The sequence below is a fragment of the Scatophagus argus genome, chromosome 13, assembly GCF_020382885.2.
Source record: "Scatophagus argus isolate fScaArg1 chromosome 13, fScaArg1.pri, whole genome shotgun sequence".
NCBI classification, from domain to species: Eukaryota; Metazoa; Chordata; class Actinopteri; family Scatophagidae; genus Scatophagus; species Scatophagus argus.
This window is the reverse complement of record NC_058505.1, coordinates 14825685-14853585: the sequence shown is the minus strand read 5'-3', so window position 1 is coordinate 14853585 and position 27901 is coordinate 14825685. Positions and strand designations below refer to the sequence as shown.

Genomic DNA, 27901 nt, shown 5'->3' with positions numbered 1-27901 from the left:
CAACAGCAGCGAGGAGGACTGTATCCACGCTCCCGTGGAGAGGACGGAGCGCAGTATGGGCTGACTGACTAAAGATTCGCTTCAGGGTTTTTATCGTCTTCAACGATGGATGAGCCGAACATCCTGAGACGCCGCGGTCTACAGGTAAATGAAGACATGTCGGATGAGGTTTCCAGGCAAACGGCATGAACACATAATGATGATGATGATGATGAGCCACTGTCTACGATGCGATTGATTTTTCCAGGAATTGCTTTGGGCTGCTTTGGTTTGTTATTTTCCATTGAATCAATATTTATTCTTTGTTCTTCCTGATGAATACCTGCCATCGATTTGAAGTGTTTCTTTTCTGTCGCGAGGCATAGTTTTTCTCATGTCTGGTGTGCATTCAGTAAAACAGGCGGTGGCTCCACCATGAGTGTATGAATTATAGTAATTAGTTCACATAATGTGATTAATGAACGCAAGTGTGAACAGCAGAATTGATTTCCGCTGTCTTGTGTGTTTATTTTGGAGCTCTCCGTTGGTGCTTGGGTGAATCTGGTTGCCTTGGTGAAAGGAGAAGAAAACCCAAGGGTCTCTGCATGATTGGCAGAAACATCCCTTTAATCTTCTCCTTGGTGCCATGTTTATTACTTAGGAATGTCCAAGATGGGAATAATGAAGTGGTGTTTTTTACTCCCTCTAGTTCATTCATGTGTATATTTTCTGCATAAATGAATTTGTGAAAGCTTCATTGTTTCTATACACCACTGGTCTATTATGGATGTGGTGATGGTGGGTTGTGATGAAAGACTCCAAACTGGGTGTTCCCATTCAGTTATTGTAGGTTACCTTACTGTCACCTGTAATTTAGATTAAAGTGCAGTTCTGTCATTATACTAATAATGAACTTGATGGTGAAATTACTCATGTTTGCTTTTATTCCTTCTCTCAAAAATATAACGTAATGTTAGTAATCATTAGATTATTCCACAAATTGTTATGTGCTGATAAATGATGAAACTCACAGTGCGATTACTGAAAGTTTTTTTTTTTTTTTAATGCAGAAATATCCTTGTTTAGGTATCTTATTAGGGGTTTTTCTACCTTGTTTTTAAATGTGACTGTGGCATAAATAAATCTTGGTTGGGCTGTCACTGTACAAATGGAGAGAATGAAAACAGTGCGCGTAGCCTCAAAATTGTTTTCTGCACGAGCTCTCTCAGTCCAACATGAGCACCACTCCTCCCTGTCCTTCAAATCCTGACTGACAAGGGCAATTTTGCAGTTGCCTGAGCTCAAACTCGGCAGCCAGGATTTGTATCTTCTCCAGTAAATGACTTGAAGACCTGCATGTCACAGAAGAAAGACATACTGCAACTAATGATATTTACATTGCATAGGGAGATGGGTGGGTATGACTGAGAACACGGAGCATTATGGGAAATCAATCTGAAAAACTGCTGTAACCTTATTTTTGTAAATGTGATGAATGTAAAGTGCCTGTTCAGACGGCAAAAAAACCAATTATCACATGCCTCCTTGTTTATTCTGAGGAGTTAACATGTGTTTTCATAACAGTAGAAACATATTCAAAATGAAAACTGTTCTCTGATAAGGAAAGATTATTGATCTGTGAAGAAACCTTCCAGTCAGACAACAAATTTTCATTTTTGCCCAAGCAGCAGTAGCTCACATCTCCATTACAAAGCAATGTTACTATGAAAATAATAATTTCTAACAAAATTTTAATTTCAATCTCTCTCTCTCTCTCTTTAGAAAGAACTGAGTCTTCCTCGCAGGGGAAATGTGTAAGTATTATCAGTGGATTCATTCTGTGCCGTGTCCCCCGTCTCTCCTCCTCAAACTAGACCAGCCAGATGCCTGTAATCTGTCAGTTGTATTGTGCACACATACTGTATTTCACACCAGTTAACATTTACATGATACTCTCCTGAGAGGCAAGAACACATGAAGCTTCTTATGAGGAGCGCCTGAGAGTTAGGGCAGTCTCACCGCTCAGACAGGTTTTACATAAACACAGTGAGGGAAAGCAGGGATAGACATAATGTACTAAAACCGAGAAAGAGTTGCTGTTTGCATTCAATATTCTCAGTATGCGAGAATCAACAAGATTCTCCTCCTTTAAAAAATGCCTCCTTATTCTACATTAACACTGAATATCTGAATCACTATTTTAACCCTTTGCAGTGGAGTTAATAATCTGGTGTCATGTGATTATGTGTTAAATATAACCTGCAAACAAGTTGAGCCAGCTCTTACAGGTCAGCCGTGTTTGTTTGTAATTTCTCAATGTTTTTTTTTTTTTTTTCTGGCTGATGATTAATGGAAATTCCACACTGTAGTAACAGTTCGTATCAAGTTATAACAATAGAGTGACACATGAGAACGGAACAAAGGAACTAGCTTGTGAGTTTGGTGCTCAAACAAAATGGGCCCCGGTAAGAACAGCACCAACCTCTTGACTCTGACCTCCTCAGGGACTTTCCCCTGTCTTCACAAAGCCAGGTTAGTTTCATTAAGTCAGAGGAGTCACAGGAGATACTGACAACAGATCACACATTTCAGATTTAAGGATTTTAAAGAGTTCACACTGTTTGTGCCGTTCATGTTGTGCTTTTACCCTGCCAGCTGAGGTAATTTTTAAATAAGGTCATTTTAATTTAAGGTGTGTCAAGGGCTGTATTTGCCATAGTTTTAGGGGTTGTACACTGCATCCTGAGGGTCGATGTACTTCAGTATATTATTTTAAACAGTGTACTTCATTTTAATGTCACTATGTTATTGATAAACATGAATGAAACCGCCCAAATATTTCAGTAGGCACTTGTGGCATTAAAAGTGATCATGTTTAATGATCTAATTGATGTGCTAAGATTTCTTATGGTTTTAAAAAGCATAGCAGCCTAGCAGGGCTGTATTAACTCACCAGGGGGCAAAGTTAGCTGTGTTATAGTACTGGGCCTGGCAATGAATCTGGGGCTTTGGGGTACTTGAAGGTTTATATAAATTTCACGTGTTTTAACCCTGCTTTTGAAAACATTTATTTCAGGTTCTTCCCATGAAAGGGTACTGGAATGGAGGCTCTGACCAATTGTGGAACCTCAGATCCAGGATGCAAAATGTGTATTCTGCCCTAATTATGGAACAGAGGACCAGGTCTTTAGCCATGCAGGGTTAGGGGTCATTCTTCTGTTTGGTGGATTTGGAGAAGGTAGTATGTGGGCTACACTATGCAGTATGGGGTACGGAGGCTTGTTGCAGCATAGTCATAGCCATCCAGCCCTTTTATAACTGAAGTAAGATTTACGTCTATATTCTCAATTGGAAGTCAAGCACATTTTAAGTGGGTGTTGGTCTCCATCAGGGTTGTCTTATGTCACTGTTCTGAGGTCCCTGAAGCTTTGCTTTGCTCACATGTGCATATCCAAATGGTAGGAGGCACACAGGTAGACACAGAATGCGAATAAGATATGGATGGATTGACGGACGGATGAATGGATGGATGGATGGATGAATACAGTTGCATCACAACAATGGTTGTGCTTTAAAATTTAAGAACAAGATTTGAATTCTGGAGATGTGCTATGCACTCCTTTGAAATTTATGAAAATCAGGAGGATCTTAATGTTACCTAATGCCAAAAATGCAACATTCAAGACTGCTTGTGAGGGCCATCAACTGAAAATTGTGGCCCAGATGAGAATTTCTGTGCCCTTTTACAAATTTAGATTTTTTCAGATATTAAGCTACATGTATTTATGTATGTCTATATGTAGGTGTGTGTATTTAAATGTTGATATCACTAGAATTTTCGGTGGGTATTTCAGTGGTTTAGTTTAATGGTTTTCTTAATATATCCGACAGTCCATGAAGGCATCATTACTGCCCCCTCCCTCGACGCGGCTGCGCGGTGCGGCGTTGCTGCTGGAAAGTTTGTATCACTCTTTATATTTTGGCGAAGATAGCACTCAATCATGTCGCATCCCTCGGAAGACGGACTGCTTCGGTGATTTTACTGGCAACGGATAAGGAGTGGAGCGGACATGGCCCTTGCAGTCGCTCTTCACCACCGAGCTGCCGTGCCGTGGGTTTGGGGTCAGTTTGTACCGAAGCCGAATGGAGTTTCTGCCGTTGGACTCTGAGAACTGGCCTTATCACCACCAACAATAACAGCTCCTCAGGAGAGACTGTTGAACACGATGCTCCCAATTTAAGCAGAAGACAGTTCTCTTGTCTGGATTGGATTTAGCGGTCACCGCCACCACCACCACCATGTCCGACCAAAACTACTATTGGACCGTGTTGCCGAGCTACAAAACTAGTTTTGTGACTGGGGCCATGATGAAAAGATCAAAAGGGTAACTCCAGCACAGTCTGTTTTTAATAATAAGACTTTCTGAACGTGCAGACAAAAGCGACAGAGACTACACTGCCGCAAAGCGAAAAACGTCTGCTCGGCCTGTAGTTGTCATCAGCTCCCCGCTGAGCTGTGCCTTTCATCCGTCTGACAAACAGCAATATGTTGAACGTTTATGTTGAGCTATTTGATTCACAGCACGTAAACGCAACCTGTACAGTGTTTGGTAACATTGTCACTGTACAGCTCAGACTGATCATGTCATAGCGGTGTCTGTGATAGCCCACAGTACGTTATTGTATGTGTCGGTTACATCCGCCCTAGTTTTTGTTTCCGACAGAGAAACGTGGCCATTGTAGAGTGTTGTGTATGTGAGCAGACTGCATTGTCTGCTACCAGCTGTCGCATACAGCGACACTACAGTCCCAGTGCTGATCGATACTGTGATGTGGTTAGTGGCACTGTAGTGTTGTAGATAGGCTTTTATCTGGGAGATAAATTTAATCAGTTCCTCATAAAGTACAGCAATACAATTTGTCTTTCATGCCATGCATGTCTTTAGTAGTCAGTGAGCTCATGGTGATCTTATCGTCGTTTATGGCATTTTTATTTCCTTTGTTTTGGCCCTAGAATTTCCATATAGTGAAATGTTGTTTTGTTGTGATTCTAACACAGTATGCATTTATTTTAGCATCTGTTATAGCTGATATAAACTGCAAGACTCATTTCAAATGATTGAAGCTCTGGAAGAAAACTCATGTATGTTCTCATCTTTAAAATCCATATAGTATATTTTTCTAACTAGTAACAGCTAACAGCACTCTGTGGGGTGTCAAACTATTCAATTTTTCCATATGGCTTGGGAATATGCACAAGTTTACTGTAAGTTGGGATAATGCATCAGACATGTAACCCATTCAACACCATGTGACTTTGAATGGAGCTCAGTGAATAAATGCAGCCTTTCACCATCAGCAGACATGTGCAACATGCAGGCCTTGTGTCTCCGTGGCCTACATTCATCATGCTACATGTCTGCCTGCCAGGTCCCTGCAAACTGCTATTGTGAGTCCCAGATATGAGTCGCCTTATCACTGCCAACTGGCGATAAAGGTCCCTCATGGTCATGGTGTGATGTATTGTGAAAAAGGCGTCTGATTGTTTATTTTCTGATATGAGTGAAACGGTGCACTCTCACATCATGGTAGTCTGTGGTTGGTATGTCGTTGAAGCCAAAGTCAAACATTTATTGCCTCTCCCTCTTTTCTGTTGCTGCGCCGTCTCTTTTGGGGTTGGGGGCCGTATACTGTGTGAATCTGCCTCAGCACCGACCCAGAAACGTCAGGCTCTGTTTTTGTCTCAGCCCCTCAATTATTTTAGATCATTGCCATTGAGAAACAGAGGTGGGTGGCATTGATGTCACCAGGATGAAACAGAGGCCATCATGGGATCATATCCAGCTTTTCTGAAATGTCAGAAAAGACTAAAAATGATAATTATATTCTGTATGAAATCTTAAGCACACATAGAGTGAATGTGGGGCATACAGAGGCCTCAAGGCGCCACATATGAACAAACGTACAGAAAGTTGACAACATTTGGACTTTAAAGTAACTGCATTGTAATTACACCGACACCTATGTGGGAAACATTAGTGTAACATGAGTATTCAGAAATACCACTTAGTAATATTTGAATGCTTTTAAATTGGTCTGGGACTCACCACTTTTAGATGTGGCTTTAAAAGGGGTTTTCTTGAAGGAGCTCCTAGAAATTAGTTTTTTTTTAATGAATTTGCATTCATCCAAAATAGCTACACAGCAGCTGATGTATTTCTTTAAAGCTTGTTTCCAAAGTTGCACTGGCTGCTGAACCTGTGACTCTGCACTGGAAAAAAAACAATCTGGTCATTGATTTTCTTAGCGATAGGTCAGTTTGTGTCAGTGTGTGTGGGTAAGGATTGTGGTCATCCATGGTGATGCATCTTTAACGGTATGGACAGTATGTCATGGCCTCCACAGTTATGTCATGGGTGCACTTATTTCTGTGCGTTGTTGGATAACAGCCAGACGAGGCTGTTTTTACAGGCTCAGGTGCTCCCAGCGGTAAACTCACTATTATTTCCAGATGTTTCCCATATTCTCTCATGAAAATATCTTCCAGACCTTGTCAGATCATCACCGATACTTTACTGTGATACCGTACTGGCTGGTCCATATAGCTCATTGTTCACTGGATTTTAATTTATTTTATGTGTTTCCATTATTTTGTCAAACTCCTGTAGTCTGAATCACTTTTATTCCTGTAAATATAACAACAAAACAGTGGGACTTGTTTCATTAGCGCCGACACCTTAGCCAAATGTTGCGCACAGTACATACTTTCTGTGCGAGTGTGTTTATATATATTTACGTACAGACTTGTTTGTAGCTATGCACATGTGTTTATGTATAAACACCATTACATTACAGTTGTTAGTGTTTTCCTTATCAACAACTCGAGTTCATAGGTTGACCGTGTTTATCTTACGTGACTGTTTACTGCACTGATAAAAGACACATGTGGTGAGTGAGTGATCATGTTTGTAATTGCATTGCATTAGCAAATGTTTTCTCTCTGTTTTGTTTTTCTCATCTCGCAGCGCCCGTAACAACAAGAGAAGGAGTTTGGCGGTCGGAACCCCGTCGCCCACACTCTCACGACCCCTTTCACCTCTCCCACTTGCCACAGGTACTTGTGTGTTGTTTTTTGTTGCTCATCTGCTCGGTTCAGCCTGTGAAATTGTTTGGCAATTAGATGAGAGGCTCATTACGCTTGCTTTAACGTACACGTGAACACATGGAACACAAAGTTAGGGTGAAGATAAAATGAGATGATGAGATTCGTCTGTGGTAGGACAGCTCCATGTTTTTGTCTAGTATATGAGCCTTCAGCCTTGTTGTTGATGTTCTGTGTCACAAGACTAGCACTGGTTTCCCTCTGGTGCGGTCAAATCATAATGTGCCTACAGTCAGTAGTGCCGAAGACATATGATAGTTCCCCTCCCCCCCCCCATGCTGATATTTTTTATATAACTTCCTTCAGGCTCCTATTTCCTTCATCCAACTGCTTAAATTGCTGTATGAAGGGTCATTCATTCTCTGCACCCGTTTTTGGAAGTGACTCAGGGTGTGGTAGTGCCTCAGGGGCTGGCATAAAAAACCCTTCAGTGACCCTTTCAAAAATACAGTTTGTGGTGTGGTGGGCTCAACAACCTGATTCTGTGATTAAATGGAGAAGAGTTAAGGTCTGTGAGGGTGTGGCTGTAATTAAAAGATTTGATTGTTTCAGGGTGAACTGTGAAGTGAAATCAGTCGCAAAGTGATGATGCAAAACAAGGACATTCAGTGGAAAGCTTCAATATTTAGATATAAATTTACATATAAATTTCGGCTAATTTTGAGTTTGTGTTTGTGTCTTCAGCTGGCAGCAGCCCTTCAGAAAGCCCCAGAAATGTCTCTGCCAGTACCTCTGCCAACTTCCAGTTTGCCCGCAGGTAAGGATGATTTCAAATGCTTTTTAAAATGGATTTTTTACCTACCAAAGCCAAAAACTGGAAAATTAGCGAGACTGATGAAACTCACTGCCGATGCTTTCAAACAACAGTGGATTAAATGCATATTTTAACATTAGTAGCCTACTAATGTTAAAATGGGTACATTTTCTTCCTGAAAAGATGTGAGGTAAGAACCCTCTAAAAACATATTGACATTCATAGTTCATTCAACAGTTGTAACCAGAAGCCTGTGGTGAGATTTAGAGAAAGCCAAGCTGCTTCACTAACAACGTTTTCCTACTTAACCAAAATTTAAAGAGCATCGTTATTTCTCTCCTATTTAAAGTGCAATCCAATAAAAACATACTAAAATAATCCAAGAAGCGTAATTTTAGAGGACACTAAAGTTGCGTGCATAATGAACATGCCCTGACTTGTTCTCTTTTACCCCTGTAGTGGAAATGAGGCAATGGAGAAGCAAGTCCAACAAGCTTAAAGGCCCCGGGGCCATTTGCTGGACATGGGTCGTGGGGTTTGTCAGGACGGCAAGTCAGTGCACACGCTCATTACCCAGCGCTGCTGTGATAAAGGGGGAAAAATAGCAAAGCTGGCCCTCTAATCACGCTTCTTGCAACTGGGATTTAGAGCAATAGTAGGTGGAACTGGTATCCTTGACCAGTTGCAAAAAATAGTGTCCTGATTTTTGGGCAAAACGGCAACAAGTAGGTTCAGTGTAAAAGAGCAGTTAAAAATAGTGCCCCAGATAGCTGTGTACATTTTAAATACTTTTAAAACAATGCTGCGTCTGTCTTACCGTATGTACTTCCTTGCTGATTTTCTAAAATATCATATGCTATATGAATTAGCATTTAATGTTGCATTGCAGTATGACTTATTAATCCATAAGCTCAAGGATGGCGAGGGGATGTCTCCTGATAGAATTTCCTTTGCACGAGCCTGCATGACTCATCTGAATTTCTTAAGACTTTTTAAGCTGCCAGTGGGGAGACAGATGCTGTGACTGCACTTTTAAGAGCTCCACTGGGTTTATTTGTAATTCACACAAGCTGTATGGCCCTGCTGTTTGTGCCATTTTGTCATGTAAACATGGAAGAGGGAAACATGCAATAGTTGGCGCTAATGTATATGAGTCTTTTTTAAAGAAAATTAAGGAATAACGTTAGGTTAGGTTATAACTGCAGCTGCAGCTTCATCATAAAGAAGCTTTTTTCAGTCCTTGGGCTGTGACGATTGCCGACACTTTAATGACAGTCTTTTCCTTTTTCAATCTAAGCTTGTATCAACTTGAACCTCACAGGACCTTAACACAACAACTGTGGATCAGCAGCAAGGCATTAATAACAGGGATGTCATACATATTATGAACCAGATGAGAGAACACACATGTCAGATTCACCTGACTAATCCTCAGCTCTCACTCTTACTCAGAGCGTAACCGTGCATTTTCATTGTGTCATCCATGATTTGGCTCCATGTCCCCAAGAGCTGTTTTTGTGTGTGTGTGTGTGTGTGTGTGTGTGTCTCAGAGAAAACATTTGACCATCCTTGTCATCACAGATTGACTCAGTGAAGGAAACTGGGCCATGTCCTCAGAGTGCCATATTGGATGGAAAAATAGGGGGAATATGGAGATAGAAGCACTGCCACAAGTGAAAATCTGCCACTTTAGTGTTGAATTTTTCTGTTTGTAGTAGCGGTCTGGTTAGGTGTTTCATAGTGTATGTATAGCCGCTGTTTATGAGTGTATTGTTGCTGTGTGTTTGTGTATAATGAGTCATGAGCTAAGTGTCTGTTAGTGCTGCAGTATGATAGCAGCTTGGCAGGTGTTCAGCAGCAGCAGCAGCAGCAGCAAACTGCCACTGGCTGCGAGCTGTGACAGACAAACAGTTCTATGACTCTGACAGCCAGACTTACTCTGTCACTATCATTAAACAGTGTTTATTTTCTTTCTCACTTTGTGTCCCTGCCCACCCCTCTTCCCCTCCTTCTCTCTCTTCATCTCCATTCCTGTCTTCCTCTTTTTGCATCTGTGCAGCCAGCTGGCCCGCACTGAAAGGTGAGCAAATCACAAACTGGAGTTTTTTTTTTTGTTTGTTTGTTTTTTTGCTTTCAAGCATCTGATTTTATTTACTTTTAACTTGCATGAGAAGGTCTTTTAAAAAGTGTAAAAAGATGAAGCTTGGATTGGAGTGAGTCAGCATGCTGTGAAGGTTTCACACGTGTACACGGGGAGCCTCAACTGAGCGGTTTGCTGCTGTTTTATTTCCTGCAGAGCGGATGGACGAAGGTGGTCTGTGGCGTCGGTTCCCTCGTCTGGATACTGCACCAACGCACCCAGTTCGTCAGTATCTGTAAGCTGAGTCTCTTTCTGTGTTTCTCTTGATGTCTCTGTCTTGATTTCCTTGCAGCTCTGTCTTTTTTTTTTTTTTTTCTTCTCACATCAGATAGTAAACGTCCTAGGAAGCCAATGCTACGGCACCATTTAGCTCGTCATGTTACTTGTAGTCAGTGTGTCAATCAGTTTTTGGGATTACACACAGTGTGGGCAGTCAATCCACTTACAAATGGGTGTTGATTTACAGTAGACCCCGTGCAGAGTGAAATGTTATGTAAATGTGCTCTGCACCTGTGCCACATTTTAGAGGACTTGTGAAAATCTGTTTTACACCTTTGATTAACAGCGAAAGAGTGCAAACATGTTAATTATCTTGAGTAAAGTGATTCATATTTGGATTTTAAAGGTTTGGTAGGTGGTGGATCATGCTGCAGCAGTGAGTTTGAGAAAATTCTTTGGCTGTTTTGATGGTGTATTATTTATTTATTTATTTTTGGCGATTCCAAGTTGATCACCACCTCTGCTCTTGGCGAGGAAACAAAGTACTAACTTTACAAACATTTTCCAAGTCTACAGGGGGGTGACATCTGGAGAGCATTTCGACTCAACATGTCAAACAGTTGAAATAATTTGTTTAACCACTGCAAGTAAAAACACCGAATATTTTCGCATACAATCACTACATGGTTACCAGGGAGTCAGGCTGACCATGTTTTCTACATCCAGTCGATTTAACAGCTGACCGAGGTGGATGCTTTAATGACTCACTTCTAACAGGATATGTCTGATGATGACGCTTCTCTCCATCATCAACCTTTTAACACTGTTTCCACTGCAGACAGGAAGTAGGAATGAATCCTCAGATGTCTTTCCCACAGTTTTTGGAATGATATAAATATGATGTTTTATGAGTTCATGACAATTGAAATACACAATATAGACAAAAGTACTGGGACACCAACAGGGACTTAAATGACAATGCATCTAAATACATAGACAGCTTTGCAGCTTCCACTCTTTTATGAAGGCTTTCCACAAGATTTTGGAGGGTTTTTGTGGGAATTTTTGCCCATTCATGCAGTAAAACATTTGTGAGTTCAGGCACTGATGTTGGATTAAAAAGCCTGACTCTGACTCTGTTCCAGTTCATCCCAAAGGTGTTTGATATTGAGTTCAGGACCCTGTGTGGGCCAGTCAAGTTCTTCCACACCAAACTCACCAAAATGAGCTGAGCTATACTCTGGGTATCCCCTTTCGACTGAGGGGGAAGTACAGGAATAAGAAATCTTATCAGTAAAATAACATGGGTCTCAGTGAAATGTGTGCTTTCTTTTTCCTGGATGACATCACAGAGGACGAGGGACTGTACAGCATTTGACATTTCCTCACTCAGCTTTTCCTTTCGGGAAAAGTCGAATGCAGTGAGCGTGCTGTGCTGCCCAGCTACACCCATTGGCTATTTGTTGATGGTTTCTGTGCTGATTGTCTTAAAAGTCATTACAGAGTCTGCCCTTGCCTGTAAAAACAATACCCGTCTCCTCTGTCACGCCTGTAATTTTGTATGGCCAACCACATGGTTTGGAGACTGTGAGGTCAGCCCTCCCTGTACAATGCCCCTTTCAGGCTCGCTGTCAGTGAGGTCTTTATGCTGCTCTTGCTCGCCTCTGACACGTCTCTAGTTTCCTCCTCAGGGTATCTTTCTGTCCTTCCCTCTATTACTTATTCTTTTCCTCGCTCTTTCGCTTTTTTCTCTGTTTTCCTTTCACTTTGTCTCTCTCTTAGACTCTTCCCTTTCTCCAGTCAGTCTTCCTTTTGCTCTTCCTTGAGTGAAACACAAGATCCCAGCCTGATGGGAGTTCTCATAAATTCCAGGCTGCGTGTCACACATATTGGTTTGGAAAGAGAAAACGAATGCATGCATGGCCAACGCAACAGCCGGTGCTGCCTGCCTCAGGGCATGCTGCAGCAGGAAAGAAAAATCCAGCCTGAGGAGAGCAGAACACTAAAGCTCACTGAGTCATTTTTTAAATCTGGAAAGGGATTTATGGTGTTTTACTTTACTGCAGTCTTTCTCAGGAAGTCCTTGTTAAATGTTACATCAAATTCAGATCTATAGTGGAACATCAAAGCCTTTAAGACTCTGAGTGTTCATCGGATAATGAGTGAATCTGAGAGAGCAGAGCAGTGATACGAATCTCTGAATTAGAGCAAGCCTTTTAACACAGGATGTTATATCATCAGAGCTGTAAAAGCACAACCTGACATTCATCCAAACGTGTGGAAAAAAAAGCAGACAAAAGTAAAATAAGTTTGAGATTTAGATTGTATTTTCTTCATTATGTTAACCTTTGAACACTGTTCTCTCCCACTTTTCTCTCTTTTACATATCCCCCTGGGCGCTTTTCTCTCCCAGTCCTCTTCTTCCCAGGAGTTATTGCACCAGTTGCCCTTCCAGCCCACGCAAGATGATCTCCACTTCCTGTTCAAACATTTCCGGAGCACTGAGAGTGTGGCGGATGAAGAAGGAGCTCACCCCACACCCCCTGTCAGACTTCGTTCACGCAGTCTGAGGTAGCTGGAAACTACTCTGTACTGATGTATGGACTGCTTTTTGTTTTGTCGCACAGACATTTCTGTAACACTGAACTCCATAGGGAGATGGCTGGTGTTGTAGCTTAAAAAAAAAGATGGATATTGTCTTTAGGCCTCCACCACTGTGTGTGTGTGTGTGTATTACTGAAACCTCAGCCTCAGCCTTGAGTTGGTGTGGCTAAAATACGGTCAAGCCATACTTTGATAGCTAGTTACTCAAGCTAATGTTTACAGTTGTAGGAACTCATGCAAGCCTAAAGTTCAGTAGGTGACTGAACGCCTAACCTGCTGAACATTAGTGTCCTGAGTGTGAGTGAAAAAGGAGGGGAAAAAATCTTGACTGCAATTTTCATTATTATATTAAGTTTCTTCTCTGCCATTAGAATTTTACTGCTGGCTAACGTTTGCTTGTAGGTTCATTGGCCCAGCCAAGAGGCATGTCTGACCATAACTGTAAAAGCAATGTGATTTGCTCCACGGTGCCTGGAAACTTCTGTGGTACAGATTGAATTCAGTGGCTGGGGAACTCGTATAAAGCCTACCAGGAGCTGAAGGCATACAATGAGCAGTACTGACAGACACCCTGTATCCTGTACATTAACCTTTATTACACTGCTGCATACCCAAACATGGATTTAAAATAATTTTATGAGAGATTAAATGACCTGCTAGCAGCACTGCAACCCCCTAAAAACCTGCAGTCATCATCAGGGTGTTGCTCCATAGCAGAGCTGTAAACAGAAATGTAAGCACACAGTGTCACAGTTGTAAGATTGTTGCTCAGCCTCAAACCAGCAAAAGTCGGCATAATGTTCCGAAACGTCTGTCATGGATGATTCTGTAAAAATTAATTACTGGCTGGGAGGATTTGAAGATGGTGGGATAATTATTTTATGTGGTTCTGGTAAAAAAGCCTCCATGCTGCTTACTAGTGATCCGTTGGATTAGAACATAGCATTTCCTCATCATTTAGCATAGCTGCTGTCATTTAACACTTAAGCAAGCCCTTTAAATAGCTCTAGTGGGGAGAGTTTTGAGGTTGCTGGAGAGTTTATAATGGACTGTGGAGGGTGTTGGCAACATCTTTATGTGGTTGTTTGTTTTTTCTGTAGGTTTCAGCCCATGCTACAGAATGTTCTCTCTAGATGTGTCTTCGGTCATAAATACACAGGAACGTTTTGTTTTCTACTTATGGAAGAGGTCACAGTCAAAGTCTTTATCATTAATTAATGTTAAAATTGTCCCGTATATAGTCAGATCAAATCTTCAGTGATGTTTGGCTTATTAATTTTCCAGTTAAACTAAGTACTAAAATTTGTACACAGCAGGGATACTTTTACATCCAACAAAGAAGCAGTTCCTCTTTTTTGTTAATTTAACCCATGATCAGTTGCTCCATAAACCTTCCTATAAAACTGACTAATGTAATGCCATTAAAAGACATCTACATTATTATTGCATGCATTGACTATGGAAGTAGATGACTGACAAATGTCCATGCTGCTCTAAAATAGCTCCTGAGGGGTGTGTAATGCATTTCTTACTGCCCTCAAATAGTTCCCAAGGGTTTAACTGTTGCTGTTGCCCTCAAATAAAACCACTGCTATGAAACCACATGTGTTGTGGTTCCCCAGAAATAGTAAAGTGCATGTCACATGTTGATATTGTTATTTGTAGTATATAGTATGATGTATAGGGGCACCCTGGCCGGCTATTTTTTAACATTTAGGATGGCAGTACATTGATTTGTAATTTGTGCGGACAGTTTTAAAGGTGCGCTCTTGTAATTGAAGCCCTGTGCACACAGCAGATGTGGTCATGGATACCGCCGATGAGAACCTGACCTGAATCACATTGGTGTCATTTTCAAACATGTCAGGTGGCAGCAAATGCTTTCAGTAAAACACTAGTCTTAAGACTTTGGTATATCATATGCATGTTGATTTTGGATGTTCAAACATGCTCTCTTATCTCTCACTCCTCCATGACCTGATTGATTTGAAAATGAGTTACATTGTTTTTTTAATGTGGTTGAAATTCAACATTAAAAACATTACATTTATCACTACAAAAATATGAGCTGATCTTTACTGCTATATGGCATCTCTGATGTATTTTTCTGCTTTTCTCTTTTCCCTGGTTCTCATCCAGCCCTGGACGGACCTGTGGAACATTTGACAATGAAATTATCATGATGAATCATGTCTACAAAGAACGCTTTCCTAAGGTATGCCTTCTTTCTCTCCCCCTCTGTCTCTCTGATCTGTATTTGTAAAACTCTTCAGTGATGTTATGGATCTCCTTGTGATCTACATGATGTTCATGAGCTTTTTTGGGACAAAATCTTGTCTCATTCACCTGTGGAAGGCCAACTTTAAATGGACGGTTACTGCTGTCATTGTTATTAAATGAAGTCTTCCATCTTGGTTGTTTCTCAGGCGACAGCCCAGATGGAGGGTCAGCTGCTCGACATCATTGCAGAGTGTTCCCCAGGCACTGCTCTGCCCCTGGCTGATGGTGTGCTGGGATTCATTCAGCACCAGCTGGTGGAGCTCGCCAGAGACTGTTTGGACAAGTCCCAGAAAGGCCTGGTCACCTCCAGGTACTTTATGGAGCTGCAGGAGAAACTGGAGAAGCTTCTGCACGAGGTCAGTGTCTCTCAGCTTTAAAAGATTGTTTTTCCATCTGATTCTCAGGGATATAGTTGTATTCCATTTTTTTATCATTATCCAGCTCATGTTTGCCCCCCTTAGACATCCTCTGTGGATGTCTGATAGTTGGTAGCTCACATTGCCCTCTGGGACATTGCATGCTATACTGTAGCTTCACTGGGAACATTGAATTGAAATTGCCTGTTTGATTGGTTCTCATTCAGTGCTGATTCCACTTCATTGGCCAGTAATGGTTTTGTCGTTTTGTATTATTACAAAAATCTGTGCAGTGGTCAAGTGTTTGATTATATAATGATTTATTACATAACCTTTCAAGCAGAAAATGTTTCCCCCTGCAAAACAGACCACAGCCTCTGCTGCACACTGAGACCTCAAATGACTTTCCTTTTTACACAGAAAGTTGGACAATTGAATTTATCCATTTTTTTTTTTAGTTAAAATGTTGCCACAGTTGGTACAAACAATATGCTTTCTTGTGTTCTTTCAGTTTTTTTGTAGCTTAGTTTATACATTTATATGTTATTTTCACTTAAACCACATTATTCTTCCGTTTTGCTGCAATTATTCAACTAAGTAAGAGATTATTTTAAGAAAATGGTCCCAGCCGGCACATTAAAATATTTGTCCTTGTGCTTGTTAGTTCATCTCTGGAATTTTAACGGATGTTTATTAATACTATTTTTCTGAAGACTTTTAAAAATAAAATAAAAAAAGCTTGTAACTGGTTCTGACATCACTTTTTCACTGTCTCAGAGACTCTGAACCTGTTGTTTGACTAAGGCTAGGCCATGTTAGACTAAGATTGTGAGACAATGGGCAGCACTAAAATTGCATTTGCAAGTGTTTTCTGTTATTCAGAAATCGGACGAGACAGTGAACAGAAATGACTGGAGATACAAATGTTGAAATACCAGCCGTGATCCATCGACTCACCAACAGATAATATAAGAAGATGAAATGCATTCTAAAAATAAAATGAGCCAGAACAAAGTGCAGACAGCCTCTGCAGATGAGCTGCGCTGCCTCGTGGCTTGTACCAATTGGATTAAGTCACAACAATAATCCATCACCCTTTTGTCCTTTGCCGAACAGGCGTATGAGCGTTCAGAGAGTGAGGAGGTGACCATCATCACCAAACTGGTCAAGAAGATTCTCATCATCATCTCCAGGCCAGCCAGGCTCCTGGAGTGTTTGGTAAGACTCACTGGCTGACACAATAGTGATAATAGCTACAGGAGTGATACAAAATGGTTATCATCTTACAGCCTTGAACAAAATATCTGTCCTTCAAACGGAGATGTCACAGGTGAGTCACACACGTTGATGATATGGTGCTGTAATTGTGGTTTTTGCTGTAATAACAGCACAGTTGCCAGTTGGAATAAGCCAGCACTAAGTTCAGCAAGCTTGTTTTGATTCGTAGTCCTTTATAAACTAATAGAGGGGCTAAGGTGTTTAACTGATAATTCATGTCCTAAAATTAGCCTGGACATCCCATTCGTCGTGTAAGTTAAGGAGAAACAAGCTGAATTCACTTTTTCAACCTCCTTCCTTACCAACTCTGTCATTAAAATACATTGGGACTGCACACAGCACTTTCCTGCACTATTTGTGGAGCGAGTTTTTTTTTTTTTTTTTTCTAAAGTTTGCAAAAGCAAAGGCCAATTGAATGGTATTTAAAGTCACAACATGCCTTTCTTTTCTTTTCTCCAGGAGTTTGATCCAGAGGAGTTTTACCAACGTTTGGAAGCTGCAGAGGGTCAAGCGAAGGTGGGCCATGGCATTAAGACTGATATTCCCAGATACATCATCAGCCAGCTCGGCCTCACCAGGGATCCCTTGGAAGGTGTGGCATTGATTTTTGTATATTGTGTAACAAACTTAGTGTTGTATTTAGTCATTTTAGAATTGGATTGGATGTTGTGTGGGTGCACATGATCATTGCTGTAATTAATGGTTAGAGAATTATCTCCATCAATATGTTAGAATTCAAGAATTGGACTATTGCTATGATCATGTGGTAATGAAATAATGAGTTTAATTCATGTTCCCCATCTTACCAAAATAAAATTATAAGTGACTTTCAAATAATAAATTATTTTGGGCATGAGAACTTTATAAACATTGAATTGCATGAAGAAACAATTATGCCAATGAGGCTATTCCTGCTGTCATTTCATGTTTTTTCTTTCTATAGGCACTTTCTCATGTTTCTTTGCACTTAAGTCATCTTTCTGACTTCTGAGTGCTTCACTGTTCAGTGTCAACAGGCTGTGTCTTTGGTCCGTTTGAAGACAATATTAAAAATACTCCTACAGAACTACATGTCAGTATTGCTTTCCCCACTGAAAGTAAATAGAATAGAGCATAATTCAGCTTAATTAGGAGACCACTTAATCAGTTAACAGAAACCGGCGGTGACAGTTGTAATTGTGTTATGCATCATTAGCCAGTTGCAAACAGTTAAATTGGTGTCTGTTTAAGCTGAAAGGAGTTCAATCTGTGTATCTGCTGTGGTCACAGAGATGGTCCATCTGGAGCAGACGAGTCCAAGTCACAGATCAGCCAGCAGAGACTCTGATGACACCGGAGAGGCAACACCCACACAGGTATAAGCTTGCATTATGCATTTAGAGAGTAGTTATAATGAATTGTACTGTGATTCTCAGACTGACAGTGTAAACAGTGGTGGGACTCATGCTTTTGTGAAGTAATGAAGGAACTTAATTCCTGTTTTTTTTCCTTCTGTTGTTTGGTTGTGTGTGCTTCAGAGCCGAGCAGCCTGCACCCCTCCTCGTAGGAAACCACTGGAGAGCGACTTTGAGACCATCAAGCTCATTAGCAATGGCGCCTATGGGTGAGTAAGACAGACTTCTTTGTTAGCGTTTGACTGACTCAGCCTCTTTGTGGATGCCACAGACAGCCCAATAAAAGCGGAAAAGGAACTAAAATGAGGATGTGTTATTGTAGTATTTTTGTGTTTACTTGTCTGAACTGATATTGACTCAAAAGTGATGTGTACGTTTCCTCATCTTTTTTCATGACTTCTTTTTCCTCATAACATCATCTTCCTCTAACCTGTCAATCCCGTTTAAACCTTCCCATCCCTCTTTGTCCTCTAATTTTCTCTTCTTTTGCTTTCTTCCCTCCCTTCTCCTGCCATGCAGGGCTGTATTTCTGGTGCGCCACAAGGACACCCGTCAACGTTTTGCCATGAAGAAGATCAACCGGCAGAACCTGATCCTTAGAAACCAAATTCAGCAGGTGTTTGTGGAGCGAGACATCCTCACCTTTGCCGAAAACCCATTTGTAGTTTCCATGTTCTGCTCTTTTGAGACGCGGAGGCACCTCTGCATGGTTATGGAGTATGTTGAAGGTGAGGTTGGTTGGGATTGTCCATGCATGATAATTCAGATGATATACTTGTGTGGTTATTTATTAAAGGTATATATGGCACACAAAACATTATTTTATGAAGTACCTGTAAAGACACATTGTCACTGTGTTTGCTCTTTTCAGGTGGAGATTGTGCCAACCTGTTGAAAAACATTGGTCCTCTCCCTGTGGACATGGCACGAATGTATTTTGCAGAGACTGTCCTGGCCTTGGAGTACCTTCACAACTACGGCATCGTACACAGAGACCTCAAACCTGACAAGTGAGTCCTCATTTCACCTCATGAATTTTTTTCCATCTCTTCTTTCAGGTCGCACCTAATTACTTTGAAGCTTTCATCATTTTTAGACTTAGAGTCATCTTTAAAGACTGGCAATCTTTCTGAAGTTGAAACAGCATTTTTTGAAAGGTTTAGCCTTTGATATTTCTCATCATCGTTGAGATCTATGTTTTGGGGTTAGCATTTGATGTAACATGAAACGTTTCCTCCTTCTCTAGTTTGTTAATCACCTCCATGGGACACATTAAGCTGACAGACTTTGGGTTGTCAAAGATTGGTCTAATGAACATGACCACCAACTTGTACGAAGGACATATTGAAAAGGATACGAGAGAGTTCATCGACAAACAGGTTCGGCTCTTCTCATCTCATCTTGTCATGTCGTCCGCTGTGTTAACCACCTCAGCTGACATCAGTTTTTGTTCTCCTTGTCTGATTTTTGTACAGGTGTGTGGGACTCCAGAGTACATTGCTCCAGAGGTGATCCTGAGGCAGGGCTACGGGAAGCCAGTCGACTGGTGGGCTATGGGAATTATACTTTATGAGTTCTTAGTGGGCTGCGTGCCTTTCTTTGGAGACACACCAGAACAGCTCTTTGGTCAGGTAGTCAACGGTAAGAGTATAAATAAATCTTGCATAATACACTTTTTTGTGTATTTTAGTCTTGGCTTCAGTGCTTCAGTCCCCTTGTCTGGGTACATATATATAAATACTTCACTGGTACGTGTGCCTTTGTCCAGATGACATCATCTGGCCAGACGGGGAAGACGCTTTGCCAGCTGATGCCCAGGACCTTATCACCAGACTGCTGAGACAGAGCCCGCTGGAGCGTCTGGGAACAGGTTGGTGGCAGTGGGACTCGTGATGAATGGCTGGGGAAGGCCCTGTGGAGTAAAGCCTGCTGGGTCCCAGGTTGCACAGCACTGTGACCTTCTGTGCACCAGGAGGAGCCACAAACAGATTTTCTTGTGTCACCTTTAGTTGCTTCTTAGAAAGCAGTCAGATTTGTTCTTTCACATATAAGGACCACATGTCAGCACTTGTGCTGGTACTTTGAACCATTTTTGTAGATTTATTTTATAGAAATATACATAAATACTATATAAGAAAAAACGTTTTTCTGTACCCCCTCCCCAGGTGGAACCACCGAAGTGAAGATGCACATGTTCTTCCTGGGTCTGGACTGGAACGGCCTCCTGAGGCAGAAAGCTGAGTTCATACCTCAGCTAGAGACGGAGGAGGACACCAGTTACTTTGACAGTATGTGGCACACACACACACACACACACACAGTACCTTTCATGATCCTACGTCTGTATGCACAGGAACAAACCTGGAACACACCTTTGTTACAAACACAGGAAGACATTTACAGTAACGCCTGGTGATGATTTCATTTGTGATTACTTGCCATCAGTTTATCAATGTGATTCACTGTCATTGTTTTGCCAACAGCGCGATCGGAGCGCTACTGTCACCTGGGTTCGGATGATGATGATGAAACCAACGATGATGAATCATCTCTGGAGCTTCGACAGTTCTCCTCTGTGGCCCACCGCTTCAGCAAGGTCCTCATTAATGCTCTGCTTATTGGTCTTAACTTATAGTGCACACATATATATGTGTGTGTAGATATATATATATATATATCCCATTAAAAGATTAATTTAAGCTGAATAACTCTTCAAATAGAATAAAACATTGGTTTCAACTGTCTAGATGTGTTGATTAAACATTTATATAACTTATTTTCTTCTTAAACTGTCAGGTGTACAGCAGCACAGAGCACCTGTCCACCTCCACGCCGTCCAACCAGAGCCTGTCCTCATCCGAGCGAAGCCACAGTGAGGAGAAGGAAGAGCGATGGGAGGGCAGGGGAGTCCTCTCCCCCGGAGATGGATGCAAACATTTGGCTGCTGGAGACAGGAGGGCAGATGGACACAGAGGGAGGTGAGTGTATGAAAGGTGACAGTGATGTCCTTATTATGAGAGGAAAAGAATAACAGCTCGCTTTGTTAGTCATAAATTTAACAAAAAAAATGTGGGACGGGAGGTGTAATATTCTCCGTCGTTAAATATCGTTAATCAGAATGTGTGAGTTTTATGAGACATGGAAAATAGTCTTGGAATAATACTATGTTTAATGAATTGTTCTGGATGGTTAACACTTCCCCCAGGTCTGATCCTTTCCAGGTGAAGGTCGTTAATGTGTTGATATAGGTTTTCTCAGTATAGCAGGTCGGGTGGAGGCTTTCACATTGCTCCCAGGTGTGAATGACAGTGTCAGGTGTCCTGCGTTCCATTCAGTGCTTACTGGGAAAGACTCCAGCTTCCCCCCTATGACCCAGTTGACTGTTAGAACATGAAAGACTGACATGACCTCTATCATCAAAATTGTAATGTTTTGGCAAATGAAATTTTGATAATAATGACTAGACAATGACTGGAAGGTTTTTTTTCCCCCTCAAAATGAATATAACCACCAAGTAACTACTGGCCATGAAACATGATAGAGCTCTTTCAGCTGCAATACAAACCAAAGCTAGTTCAGGTATATCTATCTGTTATGACTTCCACACAGAAACATTTTCTTAATCACCGTTCTACATGAACATATTATTCTAAGAGAGATACTTATGCCAGGGTTTTATTGAAATCCCACATGTTGACTGTGTTTTTCCTCGCAGTCTGCGTCCTCGTGCTTCATCCAGCTCCTCCCAGTCAGAGCGCAGCACCAGCCCACTCGTGATGAACAGCACGCAGAGCCTTGACATCATGCCTCGCTTTGCCATCTCGGCCGAGGAGGAAGGTGAGACCATCAAGCCTGGACCTCTGTATGTTCTCCTGTTATTTTGCAATTATGAAACAGTGCCGACACTCTGTATCTTTTCATAGTAGACGGGATGGTTTCCAACCTGCGGCGCATTCGCTTACGAAGCAACAGCACAGGTACCAGACCATCTTTCCGAAGAGGGGCGTCTCGGCGCATTGCCCACCAGCTGGAGACCCCAGAGAAACCAAGATCTCCAGCTGGCAAAGTCCCCAAGTCTGCCTCTGTCTCTGGCCTGTCACTCATCATTACCCCAGGTAAAGATGATAATGTCACTATCTTTGTCACTTACCCTTGTCCCCATTGAAGCTGGTATAGATTCAAGTGCTTGCTCAAATTCCAGCCATAATTATGTTTTGTTTTTTTTGTGTTTTTACAAACATAACTGTTGTCTGTTTATATTTGCCAAGATTATCCATGTGTTTACAGTGCCCTCTGCAGCCGATGCTGATTTTCACATGATAGAAACAATAAATACTAATTCTGTGGCCAAGATAAGAGTAATGTCACTTAACTGAGTATAGTGTTTTCCCGTTTTCATTCTTTAACTAAAATTTATACATGGCACAATATCCTACTCTTTTTTTAGCATCATTATTATTATTATTATGGTAGTTTGGTAGGGGTACTTTTAACAACTACTGAATACTGCAAAATACAAGAAAATATAATTCAAAAGTACAAGCCCATGAGCACCTATCTGATGGCTTTTCTAATCATCTTCTCCTCCTGATTCAGATGACTCTGCAGGACCTCCTACAAGCCCCAAATCGTCCTTGTCCCTGTCATCCAACCCCTCGTCCAGAGACTCATCCCCCAGCCGGGATCTCTCTGTCAGCATCAGCTGCCTCAGGCCTCCTGTGGTCATCCACAGCTCTGGGAAGAGGTTTGGCTTTGCGCTGCGAGCTATCAGAGTCTACATGGGAGACAGTGACATCTACACTGTTCACCACATGGTCTGGGTATGTGTGTAGCTGATGGTGTTGATGACTTACAAGGATGACTTACAATTCTGTATATACAACAACTTAAAAGTGTGATTCTGAAACGTATACATTTAGTTCTAAAAATAAGTCAGCATGGAAAAAAACTATAAAGACTTAATGCTGTGCATAAAGGTGTATTAGTGTTCATGCTTGTTATTTTCTTCACTGAGTAAACCACAAACACTGGTTGCATAGATGAAAGATTGTCAGTGATAGTTACAGCTGATTAGATGTTTGTCTGACCAGTAATTTAATCAGTGATTGTGTGTTTGTCCACCCAGTGTGTTGAGGAAGGCAGTCCAGCACACGAGGCAGGATTGAGGGCTGGTGACCTCATCACTCATGTCAATGGGGAGTCGGTCCAGGGACTCGTCCACACTGAGGTTGTGGAGCTCCTGCTGAAGGTACGAGGATAATATTATTCAGTGTTATTTTTTCTGCACACATAATGTTTTTTTTTTTTATTATAAAGATGATTATGATGTGTTTTATATAATGAAAATAAATAATGATAATGCACTGTTGTTTATTCTCAAACATACTTTGAGAATGTAACATACTTTGAGTAAATGTTAATATATCATTTTGTGGCTCTGAGGCTGATTGCCTTTATATATAGGTGTTTAATTTAGTGCTCTGTTTTCAACAGAGTGGCAACAGGGTGACCCTGCAGACGACTGCACTGGAGAACACTTCTATCAAGGTGGGTCCTGCCAGAAAGGTGAGCTACAAGGCCAAGATGGCCCGGCGCAGCAAGAAGAGCAAGAGGAAAGACGGACAGGACAGGTACATAATATAATAATTCTAATTTTGTTGACATAGCACCTTTCAAAAACAAAGTTACCTAGTGCTTTGCAGTCAAAACATTAAAGAAATAAAAAGCAAAGGGGCAGAATAAAGTTACTGTTTGACTTTTCTAAAGCTTAGTATGACATAGGCCTTATTTTCTGAAAGTTATGTTTTTCTTTGGGCCTTGTTTTACCTCTAGTGCTTAATTTTGGCACAGTGAGGGCGAATCTTTGTATTCAATTAAGCATGAAAACAAAGAACAAAACGATACACAGAACGCACACTTGACATTTCTCGCCTCTTGTTCAGCAGACGACGTAGCATCTTGAAGAAGCTTTCAAAGCATACCCCTCCTCCGCCCATGCAGAGCAGCCGCAGCTTCTCTTCAGGTTTCCACCAGTCATCCAGCGACAGCCTTTCTGGCTCGCCCACGCAAAGTCTCTCTCCTGGGCCTTCCACGCCTTGTCGCTCACCTGCTCCTGACCACTCTGGAGGTGAGTGAGGGTGCCATGTATCGCTTGTGTCCCAAAAAGGAAATGTCAGTCTCTTTGTGTCTCACGACCATACTGTTTTATTTATTTCTCTTCTCTCCAGATTCAAGTTCCTCACCTTGCTCCAGCTCCCCCAACTCGCCTGTACCACAGGCCCGTCCCAGTTCTCTGCATGTCTTGGGTCGTTACACCAAAGCTGGCCGCTGCAAGTCCACAAGCAGTATCCCTCCTTCACCCCTGGCCTGCATCCCTCCTCCACAGCCCCTCTCTCCCCAGTGCTCTCCATCTTGCCTCCCCAGTCACCCAAAGTCCCTACAGGGTTTCCATGGCAAGACATTGTCGCCTCCCACTATTGCTCGCCACTCAGTACGTCCCCGCAGTGCAGAGCCGCCACGGTCACCGCTCCTCAAGAGAGTTCAGTCGGCAGAGAAGCTGACTGGAGGAGACAAGACGACAGGGGGGTATCATGGAGATAGGAAGGCCTACAGCACCCGCCGCCACACCATGGAGGTGCCTCTGTCTGAAGGGGAAGGGCTGGAGGACATGGAGGGGGACACTGCCACAGGGTTCGTCTGTGTCGGTGAGCACGGCCGTCAGGGGCTGTACATAGGAGGACAGAGAAGCCACCAGGACACCTCCAGTGGAGGCAGTGAACACCACCGCTCTACCGCCTTGCCACAACACCGCGGCAGCAACCACCACTCCAAAGAGGTGGTGGTGATGAGGAAGCTGGCTCTGTCAGAGCGAAGGGACTCCTTCAAGAAACAGGAGGCCGTGCAGGAAGTGAGCTTTGATGATTTGGAGGAGAGAGAAACGACACCAAGCCCAACACTTCCTGTCATGCAGCCGAAGGCATTCAAGGCGTCCTGGATCAACTCGGCGCAGTCAGAATCCATTGTGAAGCTGGAAGGAAGAGGATCACAGGGTGCAACAACACAGCAGAAAGCCAAGTCAAAAGACTAAGCAGGGTTTTAGTTTTGTCACAATGCCAGGGATAATAGGTCAAAGAGAGTCTCACTCAGGAGGAGACTGAAAAGTGAAGTATTTGACCTACTACTGTATTTTCATGTGAAGGCTTTGCATGTGTGTCCAGAAAACTGTGACAAAGTCCCAAATCATCACAAGCAACTTCTTGAAGACAGAAAAGCAAATTAACATCAATATTTCTCAGTAATATATGCATCCTGCAATACTGTTAACAGAACAATGACTGCCAAACTATGTTTACTTCCCAATTGCTTGTTTTCTCTCTTGGTTCTCAAATCACTGTGGCACCTGTAACTGATGTATTTTGTAAATATTTTTAATTTTTGTTCTAAATGAAGAAACTTATTTATGACTTTTTATGCTCCTCTTGTTTTTTTTGGTTGCTAAAAATGCCTTGGATGCTTCAGCTGTTCTTGGGTCAGAAAATGCACAAAAGCCACGCAACGACTCATTCGTTCTGATTTACAGAAGGTGCAAGAAAAGGGCAGGTAACAGCAGTCAATATCGTACCGTTTGTTTTATACCTCAAAGCCTGTCTGGAAGTGGATGTTCAGCTTGGGTTTTTGGTACAAACATACAGTGTTTGTCCTGCAACACATGATGTATTATACTGTTGCAGAAGATATTCTGCGCTCCAAACAAACGTATCATACACAACCAGGACTGGCTAAAAAACATTGAACATTGTTAAAAAAACAAAAAGATCAACATCTCAATATTTAGAAGCCTAGCTGTGGTGCCAAAGCATGGTTTAGCCATAGGAACAATTTTAAAAAGAGGTACTGTATTGTACATAAGAAGCTTCATGTATGCATGGGCTCTACTTCCACTTGCTGTCTGTCTTAAAGTGTGTCAGTGCTGACACTCCTCTAGCGGTGGTTTAAATCATGACTTCATCAACATACTGGTGTCAAGATAAAGCTGTTGTCTCTGTCCATTTTAATACCTTGTTGAATCAAGCCTCCGTCCAGCTCCTTACAAACCTAGTCTAGCTTGAAGTATTTGCACAAGTTGTAGTAGCCGTGTAACAGTTAAAACACATTTATATTTCAGGATGATTTCCTTCTCTGTGGAATTCAAAAATTGTACAGTGGATGCAACAAACAAAACTGGCTCCCTTGGCTGTTTTTTTTTTTTTTTTAAATGTGTGTGTTATGAATGAATGTTTACATTTTAGTGCAAATATGTGTGTGGACGTATCATGGTTTTATTAAATTATTCTGAAAAAGTGAATGGTGGGGAATTTAGCCAGAGGCCCTGAGATGAAGGAATGGGTAGAGGTGATTTCTTTTTGTACCTTTTGATATGGAAATAGTCTTGTTGCAGTACTAATGACCTACGCTGTTGGTGTATATTCTGTAAACAATGGTGGACCTTATAACAGCAGTTGGTGTTGTTTTTTGAAAGTGACCTTGTAAGGATTGATGGACTCATTGTGTAATATCGCTTATGTGGCAGGGTCTCAATCTCATGTTGCGATCAGCCTCAAAGGATTGTGCATGCCTCACAACCCAGTATAATATTCCCAAAATCTTACAACATATTAACGTTTTTAAGCTCTTGGAAGTTCTTAATCTCATTGAAAAGACCCTGAATTCTTAAATTTGATGTTCAGTCACCGATTTGAGCTTTACAGTGAGAGTTTCATTAAGAGATATAAACATATGGGATTTGGTTGTCAGTTACGTATTTTTAATTTTTATTTTTGTGTCCTTGTTTCTTTGTTTTCATTCAGGACCTTTGGATGAGCAGCCAACCATACTTCCAGTCTTATTTCACATTAATTTGTTACAGGAAGGAAATGTTGTGGCTGTGTTCTTAGTTTTGTGAATGCACAATCTGCAGAGTTGAGGCAACCGTTCATGTGGGAATTTGTAATGGAAGTTTAGCTCATACTAATCCTTGAACACTGGTTGTAGATTGTGGAGGCTCAAGTTTGAGGTTTGTAAGTCTTTGGTTGAATATCACTGAATATCTGATGCAATATACATCTTGGTATGTTCTTAGGATCTGATCTTTTTCTTTTGTACCCCTACCAAACCATCATGGTATCTATTTTTGTTTTTTTGTTTTTTTTAAACCAAGAGTTTGTTTTGTGGTTGACATCACACTCCAAAATGAAACATCACAACAGCTCTTCTTATCTCTGTTTTTGCTGATGTTTGTGTGTGTTAAACTTCACATGGGTGCTCAACTGTCATATTTTAGCTTTTCCACCCTTGTTTTAGCGTGTTTATATGTTAAAGCTGTTGCTCCCTATTGGACACCTTATTCCCAAATGACAAACTGGCCTTTGTGAAAATCCTATCATGTGGGTGTCTGATGAAGACGGGTGTAACGTTGTCCGTTTTTTATTGTCTTTACAGTGCTTGAAATAAATGAACTGCAAAGAGACCACAATATGTATGCACTTGTCTTTTGTCCATCATACAGCAATAACATGGCAACATAATCTTACTTTGGTGGCCACTGATCAACAAATATAAATACTACAATGATCACTTTATGTAGTAATAATACACTAGATTATTTTTTACACTAAGGTACACTGATACAATCCATTTTTTACAGTTGTCCCTTATCCTAATATACATTCAATGAAGTAGATGAGCTAGAAAAATGTG

General features: G+C 41.5%; 1 protein-coding gene across 4 annotated transcripts; it reads left to right on the top strand.

Moving 5' to 3' along the window:
- Nucleotides 1–27677, top strand: mast3a (microtubule associated serine/threonine kinase 3a). 4 transcript variants are annotated; one of them, XM_046408430.1, is made up of 28 exons: nucleotides 1–144; nucleotides 1762–1793; nucleotides 7005–7093; nucleotides 7826–7898; nucleotides 9955–9975; nucleotides 10192–10270; nucleotides 12668–12825; nucleotides 14998–15073; nucleotides 15285–15494; nucleotides 16611–16712; nucleotides 17232–17364; nucleotides 18042–18127; nucleotides 18290–18375; nucleotides 18686–18894; nucleotides 19038–19176; nucleotides 19413–19545; nucleotides 19642–19807; nucleotides 19935–20036; nucleotides 20332–20454; nucleotides 20650–20762; nucleotides 20963–21144; nucleotides 21882–22003; nucleotides 22090–22281; nucleotides 22763–22986; nucleotides 23292–23414; nucleotides 23660–23796; nucleotides 24109–24293; nucleotides 24394–27677. In XM_046408430.1, the coding sequence occupies exons 1-28, from the start codon at nucleotides 106–108 to the stop codon at nucleotides 25251–25253; spliced, it is 4194 nt and encodes a 1397-aa protein (XP_046264386.1). In that variant the 5' UTR covers nucleotides 1–105; the 3' UTR covers nucleotides 25254–27677. The 4 variants fall into 4 exon arrangements, with proteins under 4 accessions (XP_046264386.1, XP_046264384.1, XP_046264385.1 ...); XM_046408428.1 differs by lacking the exons at nucleotides 1–144; nucleotides 1762–1793 and adding an exon at nucleotides 3884–4364 and having other exon boundaries at nucleotides 22093–22281; XM_046408429.1 differs by lacking the exons at nucleotides 1–144; nucleotides 1762–1793 and adding an exon at nucleotides 3884–4364 and having other exon boundaries at nucleotides 24112–24293.
- The last annotated feature ends 224 nt before the right edge of the window (nucleotides 27678–27901 follow it).

Excerpts from the sequence above, each read along its gene's own strand:
- mast3a (XM_046408427.1), top strand. The coding sequence starts at position 4,279 with ATGTCCGACCAAAACTACTATTGGACCGTGTTGCCGAGCTACAAAACT. Across the intron at positions 18,895-19,037 it reads GGTTATGGAGTATGTTGAAG|GTGGAGATTGTGCCAACCTG; the intron begins GTGAGGTTGGTT and ends TGCTCTTTTCAG. Across the intron at positions 19,808-19,934 it reads CTTTGGTCAGGTAGTCAACG|ATGACATCATCTGGCCAGAC; the intron begins GTAAGAGTATAA and ends GCCTTTGTCCAG.